The 20,584-nt window shown below is 36.5% G+C and overlaps 4 protein-coding genes and 1 long non-coding RNA gene across 9 annotated transcripts in view; 2 read left to right on the top strand and 3 right to left on the bottom strand.

The window, feature by feature from the left end:
• LOC143353440 (synaptic vesicle membrane protein VAT-1 homolog-like) overlaps positions 1 to 2,666 on the bottom strand; it is a 54,913-nt gene extending 52,247 nt beyond the window's left edge. The window contains exon 1 of the mRNA XM_076786781.1: positions 2,094 to 2,666. Coding sequence (XP_076642896.1) covers positions 2,094 to 2,398 — 305 coding nt within the window. The 5' untranslated portion in view covers positions 2,399 to 2,666. The remainder of the gene's footprint in view (positions 1 to 2,093) is intronic.
• A 177-nt stretch (positions 2,667 to 2,843) lies between these two features.
• On the top strand, positions 2,844 to 4,376 carry LOC143353443 (uncharacterized). Its single transcript, XR_013082135.1, has 2 exons — positions 2,844 to 4,149; positions 4,246 to 4,376. It is a non-coding gene; the product is annotated as an uncharacterized LOC143353443 (long non-coding RNA).
• A 2,297-nt stretch (positions 4,377 to 6,673) lies between these two features.
• On the top strand, positions 6,674 to 10,423 carry Puml (pummelig). Of its 4 annotated transcripts, none has more exons than XM_076786782.1 (7): positions 6,674 to 6,915; positions 7,701 to 7,777; positions 7,868 to 8,074; positions 8,581 to 8,910; positions 8,993 to 9,110; positions 9,264 to 9,450; positions 9,530 to 10,423. In XM_076786782.1, the coding sequence occupies exons 1-7, from the start codon at positions 6,884 to 6,886 to the stop codon at positions 9,764 to 9,766; spliced, it is 1,188 nt and encodes a 395-aa protein (XP_076642897.1). In that variant the 5' UTR covers positions 6,674 to 6,883; the 3' UTR covers positions 9,767 to 10,423. The 4 variants fall into 4 exon arrangements, with proteins under 4 accessions (XP_076642897.1, XP_076642899.1, XP_076642901.1 ...); XM_076786784.1 differs by lacking the exon at positions 6,674 to 6,915 and adding an exon at positions 7,042 to 7,266; XM_076786786.1 differs by lacking the exon at positions 6,674 to 6,915 and adding an exon at positions 7,291 to 7,312.
• Positions 10,173 to 11,997, bottom strand: LOC143353442 (uncharacterized). The gene is made up of 3 exons (XM_076786787.1): positions 11,490 to 11,997; positions 10,826 to 11,396; positions 10,173 to 10,762 (listed from the first exon to the last, which is right to left on the bottom strand). Exons 1-3 carry the CDS (start codon positions 11,633 to 11,635, stop codon positions 10,445 to 10,447), a joined length of 1,035 nt encoding a protein of 344 aa, XP_076642902.1. The 5' UTR covers positions 11,636 to 11,997; the 3' UTR covers positions 10,173 to 10,444.
• A 1,493-nt stretch (positions 11,998 to 13,490) lies between these two features.
• Positions 13,491 to 19,972, bottom strand: LOC143353439 (retinoblastoma-like protein 1). Of its 2 annotated transcripts, XM_076786779.1 has the most exons (8): positions 19,711 to 19,972; positions 18,066 to 18,597; positions 17,694 to 17,990; positions 17,088 to 17,186; positions 16,621 to 16,718; positions 16,170 to 16,550; positions 14,706 to 16,094; positions 13,491 to 14,296 (listed from the first exon to the last, which is right to left on the bottom strand). In XM_076786779.1, exons 1-8 carry the CDS (start codon positions 19,846 to 19,848, stop codon positions 14,117 to 14,119), a joined length of 3,114 nt encoding a protein of 1,037 aa, XP_076642894.1. In that variant the 5' UTR covers positions 19,849 to 19,972; the 3' UTR covers positions 13,491 to 14,116. The 2 variants fall into 2 exon arrangements, with proteins under 2 accessions (XP_076642894.1, XP_076642895.1); XM_076786780.1 differs by lacking the exon at positions 17,088 to 17,186.
• Between the last annotated feature and the right edge of the window lie 612 nt (positions 19,973 to 20,584).

Raw genomic sequence — 20,584 nt, 5'->3', positions numbered from 1 at the left:
AGAGTCCTGGCGCAAGCAATTCTCACAGCAATACGCGGTTTCGCGATGATTTTCGCCGAGAAGGCCGACAATGTACAGTTGAATTAAAAAAAAAGTGCTATATCGGTACAGCGCGATAAAAACAGCCTCGTTTTTTTTCGTTCAATGTTTATGAATAGAACGCAAAATTCATTATCGCGGAGATTAGAAAGTGCAGAAAACAAGAGCGTTGTCGTCGAGTCGTATTCATTACGAAATACCATTAATTATATGAAGGTATTTCATATTGTAATAAAGAAAATATTGAACTGAAAAATTCAGAATTTGAACAACAAACGTCGAAACTTACAATACCATGTGAACACAGCCCTAAAAAAGAAGAAGAAGTTTTTTCAATTCTGTTATTCACCAAAATTTTGCAATTGACGTTAATAAGAATATCAATTTGGGAAAGGGTGAAACAAATCTCGGTCCAGTTCTAAAATTCCAGTTCAGCTTTTCGAATTCAAATTATGTTAATCAGAGCCACCGCCATAAATTACACGGGCGACATAGTGAGTGAACATAATGCATGAAATAAAGCGAGTCCTAATATCGCTAAAGGTACGTGCATTAACGGCGTGCCAGTCTACCTAATAATCCTTTTTCCCACGTCTGAATTAATGGACAGCGCGTAGAGCCATCAGCCGTGGTTTACCGTAGCCCAGAAACTTCCGACGATTATATATATATATATATATATATATATATTACTAGTACAATAATGCTTTAATTCCACTCAATTAGCTTCCGCGAATGTACGTATGATATATTGATCGAAATTCCTAGTTCAGAGATGAACAGAGAGGAAAGAAAGCGAGATAGAGAGAGAGAGAGAAAAAATTGTACGCACGAACACTCGACAATAAACGTAGTGCGGAGTTAAACGGCTTATCAAACTTCGTTTTGCGTATCTGCCGACGCATGCACGGACATTAAACGCACGGATAAGTATTCTATAAATGTAGCCGCCTATTTAGTGCACAGACCGCGTCGCGTCCTGACAAATACTTAATAACACTTTCCTCGTCGAGCAGCGTGGAATACCTTCTCGACAATATCGCGTTTAAAATGTCCGTTTGCAACGCGAACAGTATTTAAAACCGACATTTACACTAAAATATGTGTATATTAAAAAGTAGAACGACAATAAGGGAATATTTAACTGCAATATTCCATTTTGTACACACTTGGGATTTCAAAAAAAAAAAGGGAGGTCAAAGGATCGTTCTAGGATCAATGACGCGTCGATTAATATACATAGAAAGTTTCGATCCGGTACAATTTTCAAATGGTACGTGCATGAAATCGTTAAATGCGCCGATTAAAATACCTCCGGCGTCCGTTATAAAGTTACTCATCCGTCCCGCAACGTAAGGATTAAAATTCTAATTATCGGCGTCTCGGAACAGATACCACGCCTTAAATTTCAAAGATGCAGCGTAGTTGTAACGGTCTGTTTGCTCGGGTCGAAACCCCGGCGCGTATTTTCTATTTATTTTCCTCGCGGCGATTCACCTTCGTCGAAACGAGTAACGGATAATCGAACCAGATCGAGTTACATCAGCCAGCTTTACGTACATATATATATAATATATATATATATATATATATATATATATATATATATATATATATGTATATATATATACGTGTTCGAAATCGTGTCGGTTCGACCGGTGCCCGGTCGATTATCGAGAGTCCGGCGATAATTCATCCGCGGAAAATCTACGATCGTGCACCCGTCAAAATTCGTATCGCTTGTACACGCTACATTTCTGACATCCTCTCGACTCCGGGGCGGATTAAGGAACGCTATATCAAAACCGAGCTCGAGTCTGTTAACATTGCGTCGATCTGAATTAACTTCCTCCTCTTTAGATTCCGCCGGTAACGCGAGAGAGCTCGTTAATTTTCCGGAGATGGCGAACGAACAGACTAAACGATAAATATCGATTGTCATCCGCCGTTTGACGTCGGTCAAACGCGATCGATTTAAAAAGTCGACGTCTCTCGCGATTCGAAGGTTCGATACGCGTAAAATGAATTAACGAGATACGTGCAAGAGTACTTACCATGCCTTGACTCGGATGAGGACTTCTCCCTCAGCGGGGGTGGGCATGGGCTTCCTGAGAGCCTTGACACTTTTCAATCCGCCGAAACCGTTCAGTACTATAGCCCGCATGTCCTTCGGCTCTGGCGTGGGTTTCTCCTCGCCGTTCTCCTTCGGTTTCTCACCGTCGCCATTCTCCTCTACTTTCTTCGATTCCTCTTTGCTGTCTTTCGGCTCCTCCTTCTCTTGCTTCTCAGCCGGCGGCGCTTCCTGTGGTGGCTTTTCACCCTCGACGCTCGGGCTGGTCTCGTTCTTGTCCTCAGCCATTTTTCTTCTCGGTCTCTTTTTTAAACTTTGCTCCCGCCGCTTTGTTACTCGAACGCTCTCGCTTTCTCTCTCTCTCTCTCTCTCTCTCTCTCTCTCTCTCTCTCTCTCTCTTTTTCCCTGTCTCTTAGGGGCTACTCTAGCGAAACAAACTAGCTGGGCAGTCTGCTTCTTTCTCGGTCGACGACTCAAAGGAGAGGATATGAAAGAAAAGCCTCGATTAAAGTCTACTCTACTAGTACTTCGAAAACCGTAGCGCGTTCGCACCCGACGAGAGCCAACGTCGTTCTGCGCCACAGTGCCAGGAACGCTTCGGTGCCGGCTATGCCGGCCGGTGACGCGCGCGGTGTTGCCGTTGCTTAGCAACCGCGCGCCCCTTTCGCCCGACCAATCGGATCGCAGCTCCGTGTCCCGTCGTTCGCCGCCGCGCTAAACTACATCGCGCAGAGTACGACAGGTGCCGCGAGTCGCGGAACATTGCTCTTCGCGATTAAAAAGTAGTCCCCCTCACTCCTTTTCTCTCTCTCTCTCTTTCTCTCTCTCTTTCTCTCGTTCACTCTCTTTCCCTCTCTTCGCCTCTCACCCTCTCCCTCTCTCTTTTTCCCTCCTCTGTTCCACCCATTAAATCTGTATTAACCCACGCATCTTCGACTACGATTTTCAACGATCGATCGACCGACCGGCGCACGGTGGTCCAGAAAACGACAGTTCGTGGTCAAACCCCGATTTTTCAACTTTAAGCGCAACTTTATGTTCGCAATTTCAAGTGTAGTTTCTTGCAGTTTATAACGTTGTGCATACTTTTAGAAGTTCACTCACAATATTTTCACTGGCTACTTGAGCGGTTTGAACTAGCGGTTAAGCTACTTTGAACGGCTACTTGAAGAAACAGGCTGATTTCGATGTTTAGATTACGTTATACGTTACTATAAAGTACTACATAGTAATCGTAATTCCGATAAACAGATCTTCGTTCTCTCAGGGCATTCTGTCTTGCTGCTTTATTTTTCTGTCGACTGTGGACTGTGAAACATCTCCTAGTACAATTTGATCGATTTTATGCGTTTTTAGTTGTACATTTAATTATACACAGTCGTATACAGTTATAGTTTTCTATAATTCAGTTATACATGTATTTCGATGTGTAGTGAAAATATATTTTATAAGTATTTCAAAAGTTGTGCATAATTATGTTGGAAAGTATGTATGATTTCTGTATCTATATATATATCATCGGACTGTAGACAGTCAACTAAAAAGTTTTACATATCTAGTAGAAGTTAGTCATAGAAACCTGATTTCTGTTTTAAAAAACGATACATATACGTATAGGCATACCGCGCTTAATCGCCCCGAGGAGAATGCTCCTCGCTGATGATGACCGGAGACAACTCTGATTAACTGCGAATGTATTAAACTATTATCGTATGCCGTCTGTTTCATAGGAATCACTGAATCTTTAGGAATGTGGTCATCAGGAAATATCTATGCAACAGCACAGAGTATAGCAGAGCTTTTCAGCATCTGCCCGTACGGGCAGCGATTTTCTTGCCCTGGGCACACACAGAACAGCGAGCACGAAGCCACGCCCCTGCGGGCAAGGCTGCATGTGTTTGTCATACGTATTGTCACAGCTACGTAGCAAGCTACGGCTGTGCTTCGACCTACCCCCACTCCGTTAAGTCACTTGCCCGTAGCTGCTTTGCCCGTATCTGTGCCCACGGGCATTGGCGAGCGCCCTTGCCCGCTAATAGGTATGTTGAGCAGCTCTGGACAATAGTATCAAGTTCAGTTTATATTAACTGCGAATATACTAAACTCATCTTTATCTTATGTCTTCTGTTCCGTAGGAATCACTGAATCTTTAGAAACATGGTCACCAGAGAATATCTATGGGACTGCACAGACTATAGTATCAAGTCAAGTTTGTATGTGTTTAAAGTTGATGGATAATAAAGCATGGAACTTTGAAGTAACACTTGCATTTTTGCCAGTAATATTTATTACTAAAAATATTATTTCAACCGTAATATAACGAACGCATTTTGAATCATATTACCTTTAGAATACCTAACCCCTTTTATTTTTTATACAACATGTTTTCGCTTACACTGATAGCAAAACCAGTTACATTTCACGTGGAGACTCGTATTGTTTATCGTAAAATATGGAACTATGCAAATAAGGATTGTCGAGTGGTAAACATTTTGTCTATTAATTTGTATTATGGAACATATGGAACGGACATACAATTGAAATGTAAAGAAAATGTGCGTGGAAATGCATTCGATGCGGTGGAGCATGGAACCCGAAGGACACGCCTTTGTATAATTATGAATCACTAGTGCGGGTATAACGAAAAAGAAGATTCGCTTCTTTACCGCAGATAGCTAATTGCGTCGTTAAAGAACAATGGAGAATGAGTGATACGCATAACCGAGCATTAACGATATTTGAAAACAAGGCTTGAATTGTGTTGGGATATCATCGATTGGATTTAGGTGACATGCTTCGTTTGCGGAATAAAAATTGTTTAAACGACGAGAGCTTGTGTTACGAGCAAAATAAGAATGTTGTTAGTATCGTTGTGATAAATATTGTAAATTTTTCTTGTTTGCATAATTTCGTATTTCTACGGGATACAATTGGATTTTCTTAATTTGTGCAATGTTGAAGAATGTATAAAACAAAGTAATGTCATCCTATAGTTCTGAAATTGTCAATTTTGATTAGGATCCTCTTCTCCCATAAGCAGACAGGAAAGTAGTGCCAGCAGACGACGCCCGAACTGCACGTGTATCCTTACGCCATGCATGGTATGCGTCATATTGTACTATACACACAGGCACAGTCAGGCACATTCTACATCCTGCCTTTCCTTGAACACGCCTTTCAAAATTTAAACGTACACTGCCCTACGTGCACTTCCTATAGATTTTGTCTACGAAATGAAAATAATGGAACATCCATTTTCTTCCAAAGAAGAAACACACATTTTCATTTCTTTGTATTGGTTACAATCGAACAACCTTTCCATATGTTTCTCCGTGTCATCGTTCCCTTAATTCTATAACCATCAACATGTATAAATATACGTTGAAATTTCCATGCTTTTAACGTATCTCTACCGCGAGACAAAATTATCGATTTCTGCTTATCAGAGGAACTCATTCTCCCTCGCTTTTCCTTCTTTTTATAATACACAACATTATTTTTTTCACAAGTAGACTTGAGGGGGGATTTAATAAATTTTAGTCAAATATGATTTGTTCGTCTGCTCTGACCATTAAAATGCCAACGAGAGTGGAAGTGCAACTCGCTTGCTATCGTGCAACTTTGAATTCCCGAAACAATTGGACCGAGTAATGAGAATCATGCATGAGTGCAATGAGGATGTGCTGATTGGGATGAATAGCTCATATTGTCGGGAGAGCCAAAAGCACCCAGAGCCTGTATACAGAGGCTCTCTGGTCATTATAAAATGCCCTGTCTGGTACTCTTTTCTTCATTGTACTACACTTACATTTTGTCTGTCGCATGTTACAAAGTCACCAAGTGTTGCATTCGATCAATTTTATCTCGTACTGTGCCGACACACGGTATAGTCTCACAAATATTTGAGTTTTTCTTCGGAATTTTTTCAATAAAACGAGATATGAAATTCTGACAAAATTAATTATCTATTTATTATTCAAAGATATATTTAGTATTATAATTAACGTTAATCGATTTATGCTTTCACCGTTGCGTCGGTACACACTGGCCTTTAACCCCTAACATTTTCTGATAATAATGAATGACAGATTCCATGACTTTATCACTTTCAAGTCAAGAAATGTATATAATATTTAAAACATTCTTTTTTACACATTCTCCTTTTTACATTCATGAGCATAAAAATCAAATAAAGAATTATTCAAACCGCGTAAATAAGAAAATAATTTTTGAAATTACTGTTTTTTCAGCTGCATAAACAGTAATGAATAGATTAAAGAATTTAACATTTAATTGCTGTTTAAAAATGAGATATTCAAGTGTTGGTTTGATTTGTAAAAATTATTTTAATCACTTTCGTACCACGTCATTTAAACGAACGAGCCATGAACTCTATCGAAAGCGATATAACCTATATTAAAGAAAGCATTAGGTGATATCGATTTCGAGTGATTCACTGTTACGTTCCTTTAAATGACACACTGCAAAAGAGTCAGTTCAACATAGGAGAGTGTCATATGTGCATGTTAAAAAACATAAGAGTTACAATGTACGATATATAAACACATGCCTCGACAAAGTCGAACTTGCAAGTTCTCCAGCTCATATATACATCAGCTGACTCTCCCACCATCTCAGCCATTTTTCATCAGATAGCGTGCTCGAATCGACACTTCGGCTAGATAATAGAATCGAATACGTCGACGCACTGTTTTTCCGCATTGTCAACAAAGAGACCATCGTGAAGGAACAACGACCGCATCTCTGAGGCTAATGGCAGATCATGAAGTTGTCACATCGAAAAGGTAAGCGTCGAACGGAATGTTCTCTCACTGTCATCGGCACGCGTGCGATTTTTTACGACTTTTTTCGCGACCTTCTATGCAAGCCTTGACAATCTGCTGGTTTTCATCAGATTGCGTTATTAACGAACTTGGCTTTCGTACAGTTGCTTGGCTATGTCATCCCAGAGTCGGCCTATACGTTTCGAATAACAGTCTATGCGGAATCGTTTCATCATGCAAACATATATCTAAATATAAGAAAATAATCTACAAAGCGACGGAATTATCTGTGTCATGTTGGATCGTGTTCGAAGGTCACGCGCTCTAAGCGATTCTATTTAGTCCGAAGTTTCTTAACCAAAGAAAACAGAAGTTGAGTCAGTTTAGTGTTGACATTAAGAAACCAATTCGCTTTTGAGTATGCCTGCTAGTGTTCTGCAAACTCATCGTCTCAATCGTACATTATATCCTTATCATGCTTATCAACATTGTTGTGTAATCGGGAACAGTTTTTTTACACTTTCTGACATTAAATTCATTGCACACACGCCAGACAAAATATAACACTGCATTGCTATCAACTACCTAATATTATGAAACAGATCAATGGTATGAACTACATAAATTTAAAAAAACCTGTTTAATTGAATGCAAAAAGAAAAATTAAATTGATCATCGTTCAACGCGTAAACAAGTCTAATTAGTTTAATCCAAGTGAATCTATTAATACGTGTAGAGAAAGAAACTATCGTTTAAATATAATTGTAATTATAATGACATGAATATGTATGTGTTTCGTTTGTTAGCTGGTTCTGGAGGTGGTTTAGCTGGTCTGTCTCATCATCTACTATGTTACGTGCTGCGGAGAAAAAAATCCTTTCCTGTAAGTTCAGTGCCAATGCTTCCCAAATGTATATATTATAACTTTCAAACAATTTTATAATTGATTTAATGTTATAATTTCATAATATAGGTTTGAATACTGCGTATCGTGGTTGGTATGTGGACATAGGACCTGTTGTTGGAACAGCCGATAAAATATGGACTATTTCTTTAAATGAAGAATCACCAAAGACACCGATCGTTTTGTTACACGGTCTGGGGGCAGGTGTAGCACTCTGGTGTTTAAATCTGGATGCGTTAGCTTCTCAGAGACCAGTATACGCTATCGATATATTAGGTAAATATAAAACAATTTGAGCGTTTCACTGTGATTTTCTAATAGATAAATAATATAGAAATATTTTCTACGAATGTTGAAAGACAGAATTATAAAATGATACTTTATTAGTTATGTTCAAAGTTATACTTTATTTTTAAAACCAATTGTCAGACATGACTCACAGATGAGTAAGATTGAACTTTGGAATTACACACATCTGTGAAAAAGATATTCTTCCTGTTATTATCAGAATACTTTGTGTTTTCTTCTTACATGGCATGTTTTGGTTATATTCTGATATTTTTGGAGACCGATATAAGGAAAAATTGTACAAATTAATATTTAAATACCTTGAAACCTTGTTAATGTGTTATTTGAATATGAAATCTTGTTCAATTTTTATATCATCTAGCTTTTTATGCAATATCAAGAACTGTTTTCTTTATTTCTAGATTATTTTCTAACGATTAACGATACTTTTAGACGTTTTTGTTCTTTTTTATTACCAATTCTTCACAATCCAGGTTTCGGTAGAAGTAGCCGTCCTGTTTTTAGTAATGAAGCCCAAGAAGCCGAAAATCAGCTAGTCCGATCCATCGAGGAATGGAGAAGAGAAATGCAGTTAGAAAAGTTCATGCTGCTAGGTCACTCGATGGGTGGCTTTCTAGCAGCATCGTATTGTATTCAACATCCTGAAAGAATTAAACATCTTATTCTCGCGGATCCTTGGGGTTTCCCTGAAAGACCTGTAGAAGCAGTGTCAAAAGCACCTATACCATTATGGGTGAAAGCTATAGCTTATGTGATTCAACCATTGAATCCACTGTGGGCAGTCAGAGTGGCTGGTCCATTTGGTTCGTAATTTTGCATAATATCCATTTCTGTGCAAGTTTTTCAGCTTTTATAAATCGTAACAAGAATATTGTTCTTTTCTAGGACAGTGGTTGATTGAGAAAGCTAGACCAGACATTGTAAAAAAGTTCGTACCTATTCTAAAAGATGAGACTACTATAATATCGCAGTACTTACATCAATGCAACGCACAGTCTCCCACGTAAGTATTTTATTAGGTACTGCCTGATTTTTTAACAGTAACATTAAACAAACGCAACATTTTTTCTAACTGAACTTATTGGTCAAAGTAAACACACAAAGTAATCTAACTAAGTAATCTAGAACAATGTTTAAATATTTTATTGATGTTTAGGGGTGAGAGTGCGTTTCATGCGATGATGCAAGGTTTTGGCTGGGCCAAAAATCCTATTGTCAGAAGAATAGATAAATTAAATCCAGAAATCCCAATAACTTTATTATATGGAAGTCGATCATGGGTCGACAATTCTTCTTGGGAGACACTTAAGCATGCTAGATCATCGTCGTACATCAATGTCCAGGTAAAATAGCGAACATGAAAATAGAGTACATCTCGTGAATATTAAATTGCACGAGCTACTATGTCCCTTTTTCTTTTAGGCGATAACGGGGGCAGGTCACCACGTTTATGCAGACAAAAGTGACATTTTCAATAAATATGTATTAGAAGCATGCAATTTAAGTGACTCGATACCGAATTTATCAGCGTCGGACGTCCGTCTGAACATTAAGCCTATAAGTGAGCAACAAATTTCTCTGATACTCACAAACCAAGAGGTTGAATCGAAACCGGTAGAAGAACAAGAATTGAATACGACACAAACACGATCTAGTTGAAATTTAGTGCAATAATTTTAATGTTGAATTACATATGTATATTTTTTTAACTTTCTCGTGCAGTTAGATGGACTGCATATGTCGTGTGATTTAGACTAGGTATATGTACCGCAACATACCAAACAATTGCTTACGAATTCACATTACCATGTAACTTAATTTCTAATTGATGTAATGCCATATTAGTAGTGTAGTCTCTGACTCCTTGAACTATCTTGGAAAAAATCTGTTCATATTCTTTTTGTTGATTTTATATAAACTTTTCGAAATATTAATATTAAAATGTTGAGATTTTAATATTTACTTTATGAATTTCGATTTATTTCTCAGGCTTTAGGTATAAAATACTATATTATGAAAAGGAAAAAGGGCGGGGGAGAAACGTTGAGTTCCTCACACATAGGCAAACAGTTTAAACCAAGCGTTTCATTACAAATAAATCTCGTAAAATCACATAATATCAATGGGATCAATGATTAAATAAATTAAAATATTCCATAGAAGTTACATTGTAAGTGTATCAGAGGAAAATTTAATTGTATATTCTGTACAATTATAGTGTAAAATGAAACGCGAGTGAACGTAAAACCAAATAAATACCAATGTCGATTCTGTTCATAAAACAATAGATTACAATAAAAAAGTATTCTGCTAATATTAACGATTAAAGTTTATTTATTATCTATCTACGCGTTCATTATCGTCAGTCAAATGATCACCATGAAAATCATCATCATAAGTGTCTTCAAAATCATCTTCTCTTTCTTCATTAAGCTGATAAATAATATCCTTATTAGAACGATCTTTCTTATACTTCCGTCTTCGTTCTCTCTGCTTATCTTTCAAGAATTTTGCAAACTGCTCTTCCTGTTCTTGTGTAGTTAAAAAATTTGGAACATTTTGTGAAATAGATTCAGAAGCAGGAAATAAATTCAATTGTGTGTTAGTTACTCGTTTTTTAAGCATATGTCTTGACTGAAGTAGCGAAACCTTGATCTGCAAAAGAAGAAATTGTTTTTAGATGTTACTAGTGCGTCAATAACTTTTCATGTAGCATACCTTTGACATTATTCGATCGTGATCTAAATCAAATACATCATGCTTCATTACAGGCAGAGTTACATTAAAGGTATCATCAGGACTGTCTGTGCTTTGCTTGTCAGCATTAGTAAAGGCTTTTAATGAAACAGTATGATTCACAGCAAGCGGGTATAAATTAGGTTGATAATCTTCTCCATAATCTGCTGCTGCTAATTTTCTCTCCACTTCTTTGGCGATATCCTTGTGTTTATCTTTCACAAACTGAATTGGAGGCAAATTGCCCATAACATAAAGTTGACATAACTCGTACCTCAGACGGTGTGCACAATCATTTAATATTTCTACTGTATCAGACTGATCAAGACTATTGTCTAGCCAATATATGTTAATTTGTTTAAAATCCTGCGTCACTTTTACAAGACAGATTTCTATGCTTTTATTTTCAAGTCTAGGATCTAGTTCCCCAGTGGACATAAAATCTGTGATATGTTCCATCAAAACCTTATCTAAAACATTCATCCTTCGTTGTGTGTGTACAGATGGCCCTTTCTTAGTTGTTTCGCTAAAGGTGATACCTTCTATTTGACCCCTAAAAATTTATACAGTAAAAATTGTTAGGTAGTGGAAAAATAAAAATAAAAGCTTTTGCAATGTGTAAAATTAATCCACAATTAATACTTGCCTCTTCAATTCATTCTTGCGCAACAATTTTTTTATAATCTTACTCTGTTTATGAATATTGTTTTGTATGTTATTGTTAAAGAAATGTCTACGGGTTTGGTTAATTATAGACATTTGGACATTCCGAATTCTACCAAAGAAATACATGCTTTGTTCCTCTCAAAACATTGAGGTATTGTTTGTTTATTGTAATAGGTTATGTATGAAATGATTCCATATGATAATGACAATATCACTTTAGTGATACCTGCTCGTACCTTCAAGTAATATGATATTGAAGCTAAACATTATTTCAAGAATAATATAATTTTGCTTCTTTTAAATATATATTTGTCGTAAAATACTTTCAGGCGCTTTAGGTTTTCCAGCCTGTGCGGAGTTTAAAATCAAACTTACAAACTCATGTTATCATAAAACTAGGTATCATTAAAACAAATTATATTAGAAAAGGGGTATAGTAAAGAATTTAATTTATTGTGGCCAAAATTTATGTACATATTTAGAAGTAAATTGCAACGTAAAAAATACGTCTGATTTTTATTTCGATATACTTACTTACTGTACGAATATTTCTGTCCCTGACTCTAAACAAAAAGGAAAAATTACAAATCTATTAAATATTTATTAATGTACATATTACTCGATAATGTCATATTAGAACAGGTATAACATATAAAATTTTCGACTTTTATTCATTCTAATTTACTTTCGAATTACAATACTATGTACATATAAACTATTTAATAATTAATTATATGCCAATAAAACTTTACATTTCCATTTTATCTAAAGGGAGAAGTTGTTAGAGGAACTGCCATAATTGCGCAACGAGAAACAAACTCTCGACACTTAAATCTCCTCACAGAGTTTCGTCGGTCTTGTTGAAAACATTCGTGAATACAGAGATTCAAAGAACTGTTATTGCGAGCGGTGATACTGACTGAGACATTTGTATGATCAGGCTATGATGTCTGTCTGAGATAACTATCCATTTTTATTTTTACTGATTTTTACTTATATCGTCCGTACTGTACAAGACTTACTGAATAAAAAAAAATCTTTTTCAATCTTACCTCATCGAATGTCGATCTTATCTTAATAATAATAATAATAATAATAATAATAATATTTGTAATTTATATGTTAATATATACATAGATATATATGTATATATATATGTAATCACAATGGAATTTATATATATATAAATATATATATATATATATATATGTATACACACACATATACATTTATATTGTTTGGTATAAAAGCAGATTAATGAGATCAGAAGTCAAATTTGAAAAATACTTATACCTAAATGCGCACGTCACGTGCTGCAGAAATCCGAGATAGTCCACGAATAAACAAAATGTCTTAAGAGGCGCAAATAACTTATTACATTTAAGACCAAGCAAAATACATTGGACGATGAAACGTTAAGAATTTTGTAACTTCAAAACTTATTCCTAGGAAATTTAATTAAATATCACCCAAATTATATTTGCATATTCCGAGCATTCTATTAACCTCGGAGGATGCTTAAATCTACTGGTAAAACAAAGTCCATTTACCGTCTCTGGTCGTTACTTTTACAAATTCATCATACACATTTTTATATAGAGAGTCTCCAATTATAATTTGTTTATGCAATTACCTCTTAAACTATTTATCACTCGAAAAAGTATTTACACAGAATTTATTCCTTGTTAACACATTCCCGACCGGCGGTTGTCGCATGAGACGCTTAGCAGAACGCTGCATACAATTTCCAGAAGTCTATACCTGAATACCGCAAGGTTCTTCTATAGAAGTTTATATAAATATAAAGAATGACGTAGAAACTACGTTGTCGGTATTCAGCTAATGAATTTGAAAACACGTAAGACTACGTTGCCGGTGTTCAGATAATGAATTTGACATGACGTAGCTCTACGTTCCCGGTCTCGAATGTGTTAAAAGTGATTTCATCTCAAACATTTCTTCGAATGCAGAATAATTTGAAAGGTAACTGCGTGGACAGGTTATAACAGGATACCCTGTATATAAGATTCATACATACATATACACGTGTATGTATACATATATAATTTCAGAGAGAATACATAGCTCGATCAAAATACCATTGATCAGTGACATCGATAAAAGTCAGAATTATTTCCAGTGATATATGAAATCACAATCTGAATCATATTTATAAAATGTAACAATAGATTACATATCATGAATCCAATAGTTCTTAAATTAATCATTTTCGTATCATATCAATATGTAAAAAATACGACAAAAATGTCGAAATTCATTAATTAATTACGCGGCATTTAAAAAAAGAATACTGGAAATAATATTCTGGCTCCATTCAAAACGACAGTATCGTACCCTTGTCAACGATTAGGTATCATGCGGATTTTTCCTCTGTTTCTAACATGATCTGAGAAACGAATAATTCATTTACTTCAAGCCGCACAGCCAAGAAACAGAAAATCGTCTTTGAAAATGCTTTTTTCCCCTACATGTTCGAGTTTCAATGAATTTATATTCAAAACGGAAATACAAATGTCTTCTAAACGCACTCCATTTGTTAACCTTCGCGTACCGGTTCTTCGTGAAAAAAAACGTGTTCGGCTTTCCTTATTGGTTCTGCGTGCGTCGTTCACCAATTATGTTCTCCAATTTACGCGTGACAAAGGCAGACTTCTTTTTCGGAGATCCTTCCGTCATTTCTACGTCCGTGTCATCCGATAAAAGTCTCTTGCCGACCGATCGTTTCGGATCAACAGAAATCATCATTCTATTAATAGCCTCCAAATCCTGGAAACATACATGTCCATAGTTGAATCAATTTTTGTAAACATACGTGCTGGTAATTACGAATGTGGTGCAAGTCAAAAAACAAAAAGAATCTTTGTTATCATTTCTTTGTAAAATGTTAAATCGATCTATGTTCTTATATTATGGAAGAACTTTATCCATATAGCTATGAAGCAAAGAATGATAAGAAGATGTTACTTTCACATTTAACCATAGAAAGTGTACGTTGATTTCGATAGTGAGAAATATTGTCTAATAATATGCAAATGCAAAAGTCTAAATATCTTAAAACAAAATATTTATGACATACACCACTTTCATAATCATCGACATATGTGCGTGAACTCCATAAGCTAGAGTGTACTATGTCCTGTGTAACTATGTGAGTTAAAAGGAAGCTTTAAATTACCTTAGCAGGACTACGACTGAAACAATAACTAAGTTGCGGTGCTGGAGAAGCTGAGATGGCTTTAGGGTCCAGATTACGAGTCATAATACTACTGGTTACGTGTCTGACTGGTGAACTTGCTGGGGGTTTCCCCTTGGGCAGGGGACTCAACGACAGATTCATCACACTGCCGCGTGCTAATCCCAATTTATTTGCCACTTCTTTCACTTGGGGCACATATACTGTATTATAAAATTTGATCAGGTCACCGCGTGTCTCTTCGCCGAAGCTTTGCGAAGTTCCTGCCATGTTTGAAGGTGTAGGCGGTGCCACGCTGGCCTCGTTATCGGGCACCTCTCTCGGGCCCGATTCCTCGTTGTTCGGCTGTAACTGATTCGAAGACGTTTTCGCAATCAGCACTGATCTGTATATATGCGAAACTGCCTGTGGTTGTAACCGGTAGCACCGCATAATCTCTGTGAACGAGTTCTTCTCCATTTTTGCTAATTTACAGATTACATAAATTGCACACATTAAAATCTGATCGAGATGCCGATCCTTCATCAGTTCCGTTCTATCCTTGATCGAGTACTCGAATATTGTCCAGATTTTTCTTTTTAGATCGGTGTCCATGATCTCTAGAGAGCCGCATAGATCCGACATTCGGACGCTCGCGAGATTGTAATATTTCCTAAAGAAAAGCGCGACCGAGCCTGTCCGCTTCGGTCTCGCTGGCTCCCTGTTCATCGTCATGGTTTGCATCGGCGTAGTCGTGGACTGAACGCTAGACGCTCGGGAAACTGTTATTTGCTCGGGCAGCAACAGTATTCTCGGATTACCATCTATAGCCAGAACTTGCGGTGGTAACACGCTTTGACCAGCTACTCGCAACACGCTTTGACCACTGAGATGTCTGGTGTCAGCAAATAAACGCTTCTTGACTACACCCGAAGCGGCGACAGGGGACTGAAATCTCTCTGAAGCTGAGGAAATAGGACTTTGCTGCACGTCGTGATGGGTACCACGGTCCAATGCGATTCTCCGCAATGCCGGTTGGCCAGGAATATTTGGATCAACGGTTTCTAACGTTCCCGGTAGCGAAACTTCTTCGCAACTGGGAACACCTTCCGGCGTGGATTGAATAGCTGCCCATAGTGGACTGTCACTTTGCCATGCAAGGGACTCTAAAATCTTCTCCTCTATCTGATTCAAATGCTTGACGACGTCGCGCGATAATTGGTCTTCTGCTCTAACTATAATTTCTATTACTTTGTAAAAGTAATAGGCGTCTAGGTTCAACGCGTTCAAAATCCAAGGGAAAACTTTGTCGTTGCTCTTGTACGAATAAATAACGATCTCCAAACAGCAAGCGAACAGGCATTGAATAAAAACCTCGTTCGTGAGAAGGTTCTGAAAAAAGAACGAAATATATTATTCAGAGACTGTAGTTTGCGTTGTTTTCTTCTGAGCAGCCGTTCAACGTACCGTCACATCATAACTTGGCTTCTTGCGTCTCTCTTCGTTTAAAATCATCTCTAGGAGTCTGTAAAATAGAGTCTGACCCAAGTAGAGTCTCTTCTTCCCAAAATCCGAAGTGGCCTCGTTCGGATTCGTGCTTTTATTATAGTTCGCATAAAATTGTTCTCCTATTTCCTTTACCTTTGTTTCCACTAACGATTTTACATCTTGAGAACAGTTATTTAATATTTGGAGAAGATTCTCGCTTGGAGAAGTCTGTCCAGCCAACATGGCTTGAAGTCGAATTACACTTTGTGTTGCAGTGGACACCGGTGTTACGTTTGTAATATCTTTTGATCTAAGATAGCCGCGTCCGGTTAGCGGGGTTGGTGGAGCTAAATGCTGTATCTATTTTGGAAAGTTTCACAATATAATGAATAAAGAAAGTGCTATTTATAATTACGGTAAATATATTTACCCCACTGTATTGCTCCCTTTTCAACTGAAACTGTTCTTGTAGGTCACCAACATTCATCATCTGTGTAGGAGAACCAATATTATTACTAGCATCATGATCTAAAACAGAAGGAAATCAGATATGAGATATCGAAACATAATTTGTGGTAATATTTCTTCCTTTCATATATAGTTTAATACAAAAGCAAAACACACACCCACATATATACACACACACGCGCGTATACATACAACAACTGAATTATACGATTAGTAGTCTGCAAATTTTACATATTTACCGCATCCACAAGTGTATAATACACAATATAACAAAAATTTTGTTCTTAATCTTATATATGTACAACTCGTAATAGGGAAAATAAAATTCTGCTCGATCTTCCAACAAAATGTGAATTTACATAATTATCGTTCAATATACAGTCATGTTTATCAACTCAGAATTAAACGTCCTGAATGTTATAAACCCACCTTTGAGAGAAATATGTTTGGCTAATTTAGCATATGCTATATCTCCTCCAACTATTTCCAAGCTTGATATTCCATTTAGTCTGACTCGTCTCCAATCAGCTTCAAATCACAGCCAAGACAAAGCAGACACAAATTGATTAACAGCAAGAAATGAAAATTATTATATAATAAGATAAAGACAGTCATGCACTCTATATCTAATAAAAAAAATTGCAAATCAAGAAACATATGCAAATCGCTATGATAACCCTTGTAGATTTACAGATTATGTTATCTCAGCAGAGTAATGCAATATATTTGAAATTACTTTGTTATTTACACTTGGGACTTGTTAATTACAAATAGGATATTAACACAGTTTGTATAAATTACTGACTTTTTCTGTACATACCTAATTATAAACATATAAAAAGACGAGGGTGAAACATCTTTTTTAATTTACAGTTTCGAAACAATTTATATTTGTCAAAGCAAAAGACAAAAAGTAAGCATACAGGCATGCAACTTATAGTATTATTTTCTTTTATGTTCAAGCATTTCTTCCTTAATAAGCAAGATTAGGAGCAAGATGTTATGTAAGTATAAAATAATGAAAAGTGTATTTACCTAAAAATATTCTTTCATCAAAATCTCCCACACTCAGCACATGTTGCTCATACACTCTGTTGATAGCTTTGTTGTTTCCATCAAAATTTAAAGCTTCCAAAATACCAGAAAAATTTGTGGAATCTCCACGGAGAACTTTTTCATCAAATAATTTTTTTATGTGATTCTTTAAATGATATTCCTTAATTACTTTCGCCTCCATTGCAATAGCTTCGTGACGCTCACAAAGCAAATTGACTATACAGTTTGCTGTTTGAGGCAAACTATAGTTTTCATCGTTAAAATTCGCGGGTAGACCTATTGGAGAACGAATGAAAAAGTAAATTAAAAACTTCATCTTTCCACTTTCCACTGCATTTTATGCATATTTACCTGGAAAGTTGGGATTCAAAAGGTCTTTCCTATTAGCCAATAGAGCATTGTTATATATAAGATCACAACAAACTAATAGTAAATGATAGGAATTAACTAGATCATCAGAGATATCAGGAAATGCTCCCTTTATACAAATAAATAAGGTCCAGCAGAATTCAAACACTCTTGCAGGTGTACAAGGCATTGCTTTGTGTCTTCTCGATCTTGGTGGTCTTGAGATATCTTCCGCTGGATATTTAAATACATCGTTGAAAATCGGTTGGTATTTTTTGAATATCACCATAGAGACAGAGAAGTTTCCTTCTAGCTTTTCGATTTTGGAGCGGAAATCTTGTGGCATGTTTGCCATATCTGCCCATGATTTACTCTTTGCAAAGAATTGTATCAGCGAAAGATTACACAGTTGTAACAAACGAGTCAGCGATACACAATTCCCTTCCACGTTAGGACCTGTTCTTCCAACAGTGGGTATAGAAGATTTACGGCATGCTACGTACAGTGCACATCCTATCCAATGTAACTGGTCACCCTGAAAAGAATTATAATCAGTATACTGTCTTTTCATTAAGTTGTTTCCATTATACCATTGTAACAAAACAGAGTTACAGAACTACAGTCAGTGTAAACAATACGTTCTTTAAATACGAATAACTTTTTTAAACAGCTTGAGTTTTTTTTTGAGATGTTAGAAAGATTTGTTTACTAGTTAACGTGTAAATAATTTTTTTTTTTAATTGCTGTTGGTCGCAAGTGGGAACAAAATAGTAAAGTTCATGATTTTTAAGTTTTTTATCTATGCCCATAATAAAAACTTAAGGCATGCCTTTTGTTGCATCTACAAAAGGCACCTTCTAAATTTTCATTACAGGCACAGATAAAAAAACTTAAAAACTAGGACTTTTACTTCTTTCTTCACAATTGCGACCAATAGCAATTAAAAAAAAAAATTATTTACACATTACCTAGTAAATTAATCCTTCTAACATCTCAAAAAAACTCTAGCTGTTTGATCCAATTTTAAAAGACTTATTCGTTTATAAAAGGTATAAGAATACTCTCTACACCCACTGTATGTGCAATACTGGTTTGAGTATGCTTCTGATTGAAGTAATTATTGAAACCACAAAGAGTATAATGTCTTTTCATCTGGTTTAGAAGATGGTGCTTTACTAAGTATGTACGCTAAAAGACTAAATTCAAACTTCTCATTGTGTCTAATGATGATACATCACTACAGAAAATAATTTGTTAACAAATACAGTTCATTTTACATTTCAGTAAGGTTGATAAGTTCAAAATAGACAGTCTGGAATCATAACTGTGGCATGTTATGGGAATGGAATAATTGTTAAGGATGGCGTAGAAACAGTGACATTTACATCGTACTCTTTGGATAGACAGTTTACGATTATTCGTGAATTTTAAATTGGTGCGCTTTAATCGTCTAACTGAAACGAACCGCGAAATCAACGACATTGAACGTCGCGCAAAAAAGTGAAACAAATTGGTACATTGCAAAGCAAAGAATTGGAATTAATTGGACAATGAATCATTGTGGAAAAATTGAGACATCGTTTCAATGAATCAAACTAGACGAGTGCAGTTTGACATAACTACGGGAGAGGAGTAATTCAAAAAGTACCTCGAGAGTATAGTTCTGTCGGATCGTCTCATACGATCTCCAGGCTTCGGACGCGGCAGTCGCATCCATATTCAATTTTTGGCACAAATCCTGGTGCCTGCTGTAAGTAGAATCCTCGATGTCGTCCGACTGCCCCATTTTCGTCGGAAAACCGATGGAAAATCGCAGAAAAACACGACTACCTTACACCGCTATACACGACTGATCTGCGCCATACGAGGGCTCCGTGATGGTTTGGCGGGAAACTGGCCGATCTCCGCCATGTTTGCCATGTTGGCGGGAAATGTAGAACACCGATTATAAGAAAAAAATCCTTAAGTCGACCTTGCCGCGGAAATTATTTACCGTACGATGGTCGGTTTATTCGCGAAACAACGAGCAAATATCAGATTAATACATTTTGGTTTATACAATCGATACAAAAATACAGCCCTAAAAAATTCCCGGGTCTTGATCACGCGGCAATGGTTTTTACGATCTTTGAAACGACAGAATTAAAAGAGGCGGTAAAATTTTCGGGTCTCATTCTCGAATTTACAAAGTATGTACGGATATGGATACGTTTTTTTCTGCATACGTATCGCGAATTATGAAACGAGTAAAATTATCGAGTAAGTTAATACTTTGTCGGCAGATTATACGGAAGTTTTACTCGAATGTCGCGCATTAGTCATAGGGAAAAAAGTAACTAACTAGTTATTTTTAAAGAAGTAATTAACTAGTTACTAAAAAACTAATTATAATTACTCGAAAACTAACTGGTAGTGCAGAGAGGAAATTAAAGTGCTCACGTACGGGGTTTCAGGTCATTTTTAGCATGGAACAGAACCTATATCATTTTTAGCACAGGACAGAACCCGCTTTCCTCTCTGCT

This window comes from Halictus rubicundus, chromosome 4 (genome assembly GCF_050948215.1).
Source record: "Halictus rubicundus isolate RS-2024b chromosome 4, iyHalRubi1_principal, whole genome shotgun sequence".
Taxonomy (NCBI): domain Eukaryota; kingdom Metazoa; phylum Arthropoda; class Insecta; order Hymenoptera; family Halictidae; genus Halictus; species Halictus rubicundus.
This window is presented reverse-complemented; position numbering and strand designations above follow the sequence as displayed.